An 11,373-nucleotide genomic window follows, 5' to 3' on the forward strand; every position below is an offset into this window, starting at 1 on the left:
AGCTCACAGAGGCGCAAGAAACACGGATATTTCGTGTAACCACTTTGCTGCCCAAGAAGAAAGTTTACCATTTTTAAATCTACACAAATCATCTATGTTCGTGTTACTTAATCTTCTGCAAGACCAAATCTATGATATTATATATTATATTATATTTCTTTCAGTTTCGTTGAGTGAGCTAGTGGTATTGAACCATATTTATTCCCATTGTAACTACTTCAATGAATATATAATAATTTTAGAACTCCCATAAATGAATATACTCAGATACTGAATGAAACCCACATTGATAGATAAGTTGATGTTTCTAAAAAAATTAAAGTGATGTGATACAGAAAAACGCATTGCATGTACAGATTTAGTGTCCCACATATAGTTAAAATCAGCTCTAAAATCAAAGGTATTACAAAAAAGGTTTCTGTTGCCCTGTATAATTGGCAATTAAATGAAATCTGAAAACCTGAAGAACGGTAGGTTAAGTTCAGTGCGGTAAGTCGTATTCTTGTAATGTGTAAATTCCACACTGTTCGACCTTTGTTGATAAGAATTTCCTCCACTTTGTGAAAAAAAAATTTAGTTCGGAGAATTCCAGCGTCGATTTAAAATCTACTACTTACAAATCTAGAAATGCGAGACGTGAGGTTAAAAACTGAATAGACCAAAGCTACACAGCCCGGAATTTTCCAATTCTGTTGAACAATTCAGATAATTGTTGAACAATTCAGATAATCAGATGTGTAAGCCTTCATTACATTACATCACAGTACTTCATTCCTCGTCAATCCAAAGTGAGCTGAACTTGTTTTTTCAATGCGATATGTTTCATTAATAGATTTGTTTGCCACATCTATTAACTCTGAAATTATTATTTCCGGAAATTCTGAATAGAAATAGATCCCAGAAAAGATATGAATCAACACATCTAATTAGTTATAACACCTCATATGATATATGGTCATGTTGAGAATAAAACTGAAATCAAGTTTGTTTTGGCTTCGAAAAAACTATCTTAATTATCCGTTTCCTATCAAGTTTTCTTCCATTACTGAATTCGCAGAATTGATTTATCACTAATGTTTCATGTGTGCATGTTTAACATAAACGAAGGAACAACTTAAATTCAAGGAGGAAAAAAACTCATCTGAAATGAACACCCAAACAAAAAAATATGAGGCTGAATTCCATCGCAATATTCATTAAAGAGCCTGCAAAAAATTGGACGTTAGACGAAAAAATTACTGAATAATAAGTCAGTAATTTCGTTTTTTATACTATTGAAAAACGTATGCAACAACAGGTCTTTTAACTCTGTTTCCAATTTGATGCTGAACGGCAATTATAAAATAAGAAAAACTAATGAATTCCAAGAAATCAGAATAAATTCACTATTTCTATGAATTGTTGTCCTTTGTTCGATTAATTAACTCATTAATACTGAACCTCGAAATATCGGATTTCGTCTCAAAGTTAGAACGTCGAAAAAATAACAAATTCCACGATGTTGCTTTTCCGTTTTAACATAATTCAGCTCATAATTAAAAAAAAATCTGAAAGAAAAGGTTCGAGACGTTATTTTCGTTATATAGTTTTGAAATAATATATTGTATATATTTTTTGTTTCCGAAACTATGAAAACTAAAGGGGAAAAAATATTGATCAAGAAGGTATTCTCTTACTATAAAGTGTATTTATTCTAGGAAAATCAATTATTTTTAATTTTTGTTCACTTTGGAATTCATAGTATAAATTCTCAAAGAACATTAATTCATAAAATGAACGATTTGACTCAATTTGTAGCAATTTATTCTGAAAAAATTTCTGTAACTATTGGATGAAGAATCAAGTTATTTATGATCAAAAAATTGAATTACAGAATTAATTTATAATAAACGAAGTATACCTTTACGATATTGATAGCAATTAAAATTGGTGATGATTAGAAATAGTCGGAAAACAAATTATAAACTTTTGTTCAAATTTATGTGAAATGATGAAATTTCTTAAGAGCTTCGCATTCTTCAATTTTTATTCCCTGTGTGAATAAATTATCATCGAAGCTTTTGAATTTTCGAGTTAATCATTGAAATTTGTTGAGTGTAGATTATGGAAAATAAACATTATATAAAATTCACAGAATTTTGATGATGTAGGAAACTTATTTCTACAGTAAGTCCATAGTCCTAGGTACATTCTTCTGTATAAGGTTATTTAAGATACTATAAAAGACCTCCACCTGAGACTCCACATCCGAATCTGACAAAAAAAAACTCTAATCCACCTCTGATAAATCGGTATTGATTGCCTCAAAATCGGCCTTTTCAAAATTGAGCCAATATTCAGAAGTTTCCTTCAAATAGTTATAATTCTTCAAATCAAACAAAAATTCGAGAGCTGGATAATGGTCATCCTCATTAACAATTGGGATGGGTTTTGATGAATTTGAGGTGTCCAATGATTTTCCGATTAACACGCTGTACATTATTTAATCCGAAAACAGTCTTATAATAATATTTGCAGAATCGAAAATAAAAAAGGTATTTCGAAAAAATATTCATTAAAATGTGAGTCCCCGTCGCCACCATTTTTTTCATCAGAATCCCATTAACTCATGAAGCATTGAGTTTTTAACCCATGTTATGGCACATTGCTGAAACTGTCATCAAAAAAGCTATCTTATAATCCAATAATATACAGGGTTTGCTATTTGAAATAAAGAAGTAGTAGTCTGTTTCTGGTAAGTTGTAGAGATCTGAAAATATTTTAATGAGAAAATTGTCTCAAACCCCAACATGCAAATTTTCAGCACCATATTGTGATCAGTTTTCCATAAACTCCTAATTGGCCATCGCGGTGAATCACCTTGTATATTCGAAAACTGATGGAATACTTCAAGAAATGCAGATTCAAAGTAAACACATCGAAAACAGTTGCAATCTACTTCGGAGGAACAACACGATAGAATGGAAAAGGAAGCAAAATATCTAGGAGTAATACTGAATGAAAGAATGAATTTTAACAAACAGATAGAAGAAAACAGAAAAAAGACAAGGCAATTGCATGGCAGACTGTACCCATTGCTCAACCCTAGAAGTAAACTCCCTTTATAAAACAAGCTGAAGATAATAAAAATAGTGCTAATACCAAGCATTACATATGCAGGAGTTACCTGGTACAATACGAAGGACAATAATAATTATCAGCTGCAGAGTACTCTAAATTCAGTAATAAGAGCAGCGGTTGGCGCCCCATGGTATATAACTAACCAACATATCAGAGAAGAACTGAAAATTGAAACTATTGAAGAAATAGTCAATATACAAAGAAAGAAGACAATAGAGACGCTGAAAGAGCACGAGAATAAGAAAGATATTACAAATCAAAATAAGAAAGACAGAAAAAAAGAAATACCTCTTTCAAAGAACTAAATAGAAGAAAAAAGTGACATGAAGTAGGGAGGAAAGCCTTCTGATCAGACAACAGCAAAAAACAGTAGAAATGAAATTAGAGGCGAAGGGACCTTAAACAAAAAGAAGATCTGAGTAGTATATTCTTAAAAGATTCTTCAGATTGGCCTTTTTAAATTTTAGAAAAGTTTTTTAGCACTATATGTATAATATGATCTAAGCGGTGTAATTCAGAGCGGTGACGAAATTAAGACATTTCAGCAAATTTTCCCAAAGCCAATTTCCCTTCGAAGTGATGCGTGGTCCTTTGCATGTTTTTTCGGATTACTGAATGAACGCTTTTCAGAAAACTTACATATAATCGGAGTACCTAGTCGATAACCTACTCGAGCGATGAGAAATTTTGCAGGACTTCCTCTTCTGCATAGAAACCATAGTACAGATGAACAATCATCTCGGCATTCACGTAACAAGCTGTCATAAACTAATCACAACTATTATTTCATCGGGATCCTCTAGCGTCTTTGACATCGAACAAAAGGCTCTAAAGCATGGAACAACAGTGCGCAGTGCGAGGGCATTGAATACCGAAGTTCAGAATGGAAACAACAATAAAACGATGAAAGTGAATTATTATTTAATCCCTGTCAATAGTGACAGAAGGAAGAAACACCATCAATATCAATTGCAATAATCTCTGACGTTCCAGTCATGTAAGGAAACCCATAAAAAAGATAGATGACATCATCGTTTCTTGTTCCACCTCATCCCGTGGCTCAGACAGTGGGAGGCGGCGGGAGTGACAGGCTACTTGCTCAAAAGTGGTTTAGAGGTGTCGGCAGCTACGGGGTATGTCGGAAAAGACTACCAGTCTATTCACATTTTTAATTCTAATAGGGTAGTTGGCTGTCAGAACAGCAGATTTCGTTTTTTTTTATTCTACTTCAACGACTAGAAATGTGCAAGATCAATTTTATTGATGATAATAAATTTTTCTTATGCTTTCGAGAAATCGAAATTTTCAATTATATCTCTTAATCCCATATTACATTATGCCGTCTTTGACGCATATCTTGCTCGATTACAATATGCTTTTTGAATGTTTGTTTGAGAGCTAATCACAGAGGTGCTTATGTTTTGTACATAAATATTCTATAGATTAATATCACATTTTATATGAAATAGATCTCGAAAAACAATAAAAATCAGTTTTCATAAAAGTAACAGATTATTCTACTGTTAACTCTAAAAATCATCATATTTACCTTATATGGCTTCGTCTGACTTTTCCCGTTTCTAAAACTCAAATCATTATTGTATTTTAGCTGTTTTCGATTATAGAATAGAACTTAAGCAACGAGTATAGTATTCGACTCCTTAAATTAAGTACAAGTAGATTTTTGATATAGGTACCGGGTTTTTCACCATAATTTGACCCCCCCTTTAACTTTGTTACGAAAAGAGGTACAAAAAAATGTTTTCTACAAAAGTTTCACGAAATCGACTAGTGTTTTCAAAAGTGATTTCACAAAACAAAAAATATACAGAGTGGGCAACATATTGATTGCAACTTAATTTTTTTAAATGGAACACCCTGTATATTTTTCTATATTTGACTAGCTCTTTTTCCCCGGATTTCGAATATATAACATATGTTTGGTAATCTCTCTTATTCTGAGTACAACAGAGTTTCAAATTTTCAAGAACCACCTGGCATGCTCAGTAATCAGTTTTCAAGTGGTAGGCTGCGATAACTCAAAATGCTTTTTTTTTGAGTTATATCGTTGGCAACGATATGATAAACGTTTTTCACTATAAATTGGAATTGGATGATTTGGATCCAACTCCATATATTCTCCCCTTGTAGCTAGCTTTCTTATTTTTATTGTTCTTCACATAAAGTGAAAATATTTGGAATTTTTCCGCTTTCTGTGTATGAAACGTATATCGTTGCCAACGAGATAACTCAAAAAAGAGCATTTTGAATTATCACAGCCTTCCACTTGAAAACTGACTACTTAGCTTGCCAGGTGGTTCTTGAAATTTGAAACTCTGTGGTACTCAGAATAAGAGAAATAGACCAAACATATGTTATATATTCGAAATCAGGGGAAAAAGAGCTAGTCAAATATAGAAAAATATACAGGGTGTTCTATTTGAAAAAATTAAGTTGCAATCAATATGTTGCCCACTCTGTATATTTTTTGTTTTGTGAAATCATTTTTGAAAACACTAGTCGATTTCGTGGAACTTTTGTGAAAAACATTTTTTTGTACCTCTTTTAGTAAAAAAGTTGAAGGGGGGGTCAAATTATGGTGAAAAACCCGGTACATAGGCGTACAACTTTTCTTACGATATTTTTTTTCCGAAAATATATAAATTTATGATTCAATGTACTGTCCATCGCTGGTCACTACTTTCTCCCATCTTTCGGGTAGCGTACGAATCCCGTGTTGAAAAAACTGGTCATCTTTTGAAGCGATCCACGAATCGATCCAATTTTTCACTTCTTCATAATACCGGAGGTGCTGGTCAGCCAGGCTGTGTACCATTGATCGAAACAATTGATAGTCCGAGGGAGCAACGTCTGGAAAATCAGGCGGGTGGGGTAGACTTCCCATTTCAACGTTTCCAAGTATGTCTTGACGACTTTCGAAACAGGGTCGACCATTGTCATGCTGTCAAATCACTCTATCATGTCTCAAGTCGTATTGCGGTCGTTTGTCTTTCAATACTCGGCTCAAACTCATTAACTGCGTTCGATAACTATCGCCTGTGATTGTTTCAGTCGGTTTTAACAAGTTATAATAGACTAGGCCGAGGAGGTCCCACCAAATACTGAGCATGACCTTAAATCCGTAAATATTCGGTTTGTCGTCGACGTGAAAGCATAGCCGGGATATCCCCATGATTTTCTGAGCTTGAAATTATCGCAAGGAACCCATTTTTCGTCTCCAGTCACAATGCGATGCAGAAATCTCTTCTGTCTTCGCATTCCTAGCAGCTGCTAACAAACAACAAACGCCGTTCAATATCTCTAGGTTTCAACTCGTACGGCACCCAATTTTTTACGTCACTCAATTCTGCATCTTCGTAAACCTTCTCTCTTCTACCGCCATGCTGGCCTTCGACGTCAAAATCACCGTTCTTTAAGCGTTGAAACCATTTTCGACACGTTCCTCCACTAATAGCGGCCTTACTATAGGTATTTTAGAACATTCGATGAGCCTCAGCCGCAGATTTTATTCACATTGAAGCAGAAAATTGAAACTTCCCGCAAATGACGAGAATTTGGCTCGTAAGCTGGCATGTTTAATCGAGAATAACTTTATGTTGCAGACACAAATTGACTAATAACTCAATGGCGTTATGTTTACAAATACCTAAGCTTATTGTATGACATCTACGATCTATTCATTTCGTCCGCCATTTACCGTAACAGCCATCTATTGCAGAACGGCGCCGGCGGAAGCAAAGTTGTACACCTAATATATTATATGAATATATGTCTGTTTATAGCGTTTGTCTTCGCTGCCGGCCTGTAGACGTCTTTTCCATCTTGACAATTTTAAGCTATGAGCTGTTTCTCATTCATCGTTTTCCTTATCCCTTCGTTCCACTTCTTCTCAGGTCTTTCTTGGCATCTTCATTACAAAAGTTTAAGAAAACATCATCAAGGAGGAGCGCTTACCGTAGACACGTGTTTCGGGCTTTAGGCCCTCATCAGTACGGTGAAAAAGTGTTGGGTTGAGCAACACTAGGTGGAAAGCAAGAAACAAACGGAGACAACAACAAAAGCCAGCCTCTCATTTGTGGTTTCGGTAGGCAGATCCTATGGACTACAGGGCAACAACCAACGTCACCACGTAGGCAGCTATAGCTACCTGCGTGAAATCCAAGTCCAGGAATAAACATAAAAGGGAAATAATGATGGGAATTGAAATCAAAGGAAAAGTTTAAGAAGAAGCTCTAACCTACGTGGTGACTTGGGTTGTTGCCCTGTAGCCAATAGTTTCTGCTTACCGAAACCACAAATGAGCGGTTGGCTTCTGTTGTTGACACCGTTTTTTTGTTGTTTTCCACCAAGAGTTGCTCATCCCAACACTTTTCACTATACTGAAGCCCGAAACAAGTGTCTACGGTTAGCACTTCTCCTTGTGGAATGTGTCCTTAAACTTTTCTTTTAATATTTACAATGATGGGTGGTATCTGATACATTTTTTCACTGCGAAGTTATAATATATCTAATAGTTTCGAAATATTTATGGATAGTTTTTAATTTTTCATTCGAAAGAATTTCATTCAAAAAATAATTCATGTTAAATGGTATTCTTTGTTGAATGAATTAATCAAGATATTATTACTGATCATCAATGTGGAATAGCAAGACGAAATTACTGTATTACACCCACTTCGCTTAATAGCATGTAGGGTTGTTGGGAATTGTCCCTCTTCGCGTGGAGACGTCACCTGGCCCCAAAGATCACTGGATTTATTTATTGCCTTGTGATTTTTTTTTCCTTTGGTAGGGTTTGATGAAGGCGCCAAGGTGCAATCAACGCTTAACAACCCTACACGCACTTAAGGAGCCAATAACCCTGACGGGGTTCGATACAATATATTATGCTCTTCTCTAGTTTCCGATTAAAGTTCTAGAGAAGAGAAATCAAATGTCTACGATTATATTTCCTTATCTACCGAAGGTAGAGATATGCTTCACGATCCCTTTTGGAATAAAATAACTTTTTGGTCTCCGAACAATTCTGGAATAAAATTTAAAGTTCGCATGCACCATTTACATTTTCATTATAGCATTCTTCAAACATTGTTGGCCTGATGCTCTAGTTAGAGGAATTGTTTCTTCATTACCATATTGATGTTGCCCATATTTCTCGAAAAAATATCATCTCAAATATGTGATGTTGATTTTCTAAGTGTCTGAAATAGAAATTCAACAGTTATTATTTTATTTAGGTATGTCAAGATTAAATAGGACCGACGATAGTGCCATTTCCATTACTGAGCGTTCGTCTTTGAACAGAGATCATTTCGTCACGATGTCTGTTCTGATCTCGAATGCCGAGACGATTTCAGGTTTATTTGTTTATTTGTATAGTAATCAATGTAAATTTACAAAGATCCTACCATTTTAACCCATCAAAATTACATGGGGAGTCATAAATACAATGGTATATACAGGCATATGAATATACACAAATTACAGGCATATGAATATACATAAATATTATTAAAATTATACAAAGCAGTCAGACAACGTTACTTGTAAAGGTAATATAAAACAATGGACATTTTTACACGAGTAACATACATTTCTTCAATTTATAGGATCTGTGAAGTACTCTTCCAATCTGTAGTAGGCTTTCCGCACCAGTTCTGTCTTGAGTACATTCCGTAATTTTTTGTTGCTCAGTTCCTTATATCTTTCCGGCAGGCTGTTCTATATTTTTACCGCTTGGTGGTTTATTCTTAGTTGGGTCGTGGCCAGTCTGTGGTGGGTGATGATGAGCTTACTTGCATTTCTGGTGTTGTACTCATGGTTGAAGTTATTGAGCTGTAAACTATGTTTATGGTCATGGATAGAGGCGACACAGGCGAGTATAAATAAGGATGTCAAAGTAAGGATGTTTTCCTGCCTAAATAAATGTCTACAGCTCGATGTTTCATCTGCATTGCATATTATTCGTAAAGCCATTTTTTGCTTGACGAATATGCGCTCCCTTCCTGGCATGTTTCCCCAAGCAAGTACTCCGTACGAAATAGCCGAGTGAAAAAAGCCAAAATAAGCCACCTTCGCTGCCTGTTGGCCGGCCAACTGCTTCATTCTTCTTATGACGAAGATTGCTCTAGAGAGACTCTTAACAAGTTCATTTATATGGTATGAGAACTTTATATCTGACTGGATTTGAATTCCAAGGAATTTGAGGCAGTTTGTCTCAGAGTCTCTAGGTGTGAAGCACAATGATTGTGTCTTTTCCGGGTTCATCCTCATTCTATTAGCATTAAACCATTGTTGAGCATCCGCCAATGTCTTTCTTTTGCTATCATCTAGTTCCTGTTGGTTGAGGGCCGAATGGAGGAAGCTGGTGTCATCCACAAACATAACCACATCCACCTGTTCTATATTCGCGGGCAGATCATTAACGTATACCAGAAAAAGAATTGGTCCCAAGATTGATCCCTATGGAACTCCACTTTCAACCAGTTCCCAGTTAGAGTATTCTTCACCTATTTGTACTTGTTGGTACCTTTTTTCTAGGTAGCTGGTCATCAACTTCATAGCAACTCACCTTATTCCATAGAAACTCAACTTCTTTAGCAGGAGTGAGTGATCCATACTGTTAAAAGCTTTGCTAAGATCACATGAGGATAATTCACATTTCCTTCCTGCATCAATGGCTTCAGCGATCTTTCGTAGGATTTCAGCTAGTGCTGTTGTGGTAGATTTGCCCTTCAGGTAGCCATGTTGTTGTCGCCTCCAGATGTCTTGTTTTTTAAAGAAGCTAGTGAATCTATCCTTTATCGCACTCTCTAAAATTTTTGCCATTGCTGGTTGAATGGTTATCGGCCGGAAGTTACTCATCTCTCCTGGGTCGTCCTGTTTGTGAATCGGAATGACTCGGCTCCTTTTTAGTTGATCGGGAAAGTGTCCCTCAGATAAACATCTTGAGAATATTCCACTCAAAATAAAGGCGATTGTAGAAATAATCTCTTTCAAAACTTTAGTAGATAGTCCATAAATGTCTCTTGTGTTCTTAACTTTCATCCTTCTTGTAATTCTTTCTATTTCGTCCGATGTTATGTCTTGCATGTAAATAGAATTACTCGGTTGTTTGCTGCATTTTCTCAGAAGTTCTTCTGGTGTTGTATTACCTCTGTTGCAACTTCTTGCTGTTTCTTCTCCGATGTTGGCGAAAAATTTGTTGAACTCATCGACGGTGTTCTTCGGTTCGACTACTTTCTGTTTGGACTCTGTTCGTTCCCTAATCAAAGACCAAATGGCCTTTGACTTATTTTCTGCCTTCCTTATCTTCTCCAGATTCAAATTGCGATCGACCTCTGTCATCTTTTCCCTGTATTTCGCCTTAAATGAATTATAGACTTTCCTACTTGTCTCGTCCTTCTTCACTTCACAGATCGTAGCAAGTGCATCCAGTGTTCTCTTGAGTTCAATCACCTCCTTGTTTGTTCTGGATCTCTTCTTCTGGTTCGTTTTAGTGTCAACGTTTGGAGTGCGATTTTCAACAAGGATTTGATGCCAGTGCATGTAATAAATGGTCGTTTATATGCAGATTTGCATTCAAATTTTTTGGAGCAAGACTGACTTTATCGATGATCTCGAGCTCAAGCTTGTTGAGAATATGTGGTTTATTGAGACCACAAACTTAAATTTTAATATAGAGTAGGAAGGTATAGGTTTTCGCTACGAACATTAGTTTTGAAAGTTTTTGATAATAGGTACATAAGAGATGATAAATTAGGGATTGTTAGAAATGATAATTTTAATTTTGATTTGGTATATGTTACATTCGTAGGTGTAAATACTGGAAGGATAAAGGACTTCTTTATTAGTATGGGAAAAAGTAATGGAAAAGTTATGGCAACCGACGCCACAACTTTTTCGGAGAAGGAAGTAAAGTAATAAATCGGAAATTCCTGAATTATTCAAATTATTGTGTTAAAAGTTAAAATGAAATACATTGTATTTTAAGTATCCGACCCGACACGGTATCCTGAACTTGTCTCGAGTATCGGATGAGTATCATCGGTTTTTCTCTGTTATTACCTCGAGATGCCTCGATGTAGCAGGATGAGAACTTGATACAGAGTACAAAATGACGACAAGAACAAAAAAGGTTAGTCTGGGAATTTTACCCTATCTGGTCAGTAAACACACAAACAGAAGCCAGTGTGAAATGTCCCCAATAAATGGATAGGCCAAGGGAGACTA

General features: G+C 35.5%; 1 protein-coding gene across 1 annotated transcript; it reads right to left on the bottom strand.

The window, feature by feature from the left end:
- Positions 1-9,708: 9,708 nt before the first annotated feature.
- On the bottom strand, positions 9,709-10,689 carry LOC123672224. The gene has a single exon (XM_045606242.1). It carries the CDS (start codon positions 10,687-10,689, stop codon positions 9,709-9,711), a length of 981 nt encoding a protein of 326 aa, XP_045462198.1.
- Positions 10,690-11,373: the final 684 nt, after the last annotated feature.

This window comes from Harmonia axyridis, chromosome 1 (genome assembly GCF_914767665.1).
Source record: "Harmonia axyridis chromosome 1, icHarAxyr1.1, whole genome shotgun sequence".
Classification (NCBI taxonomy): domain Eukaryota; kingdom Metazoa; phylum Arthropoda; class Insecta; order Coleoptera; family Coccinellidae; genus Harmonia; species Harmonia axyridis.

Coding starts and splice junctions, on each gene's coding strand:
- LOC123672224 (XM_045606242.1), bottom strand. CDS start 10,689: ATGCACTGGCATCAAATCCTTGTTGAAAATCGCACTCCAAACGTTGAC.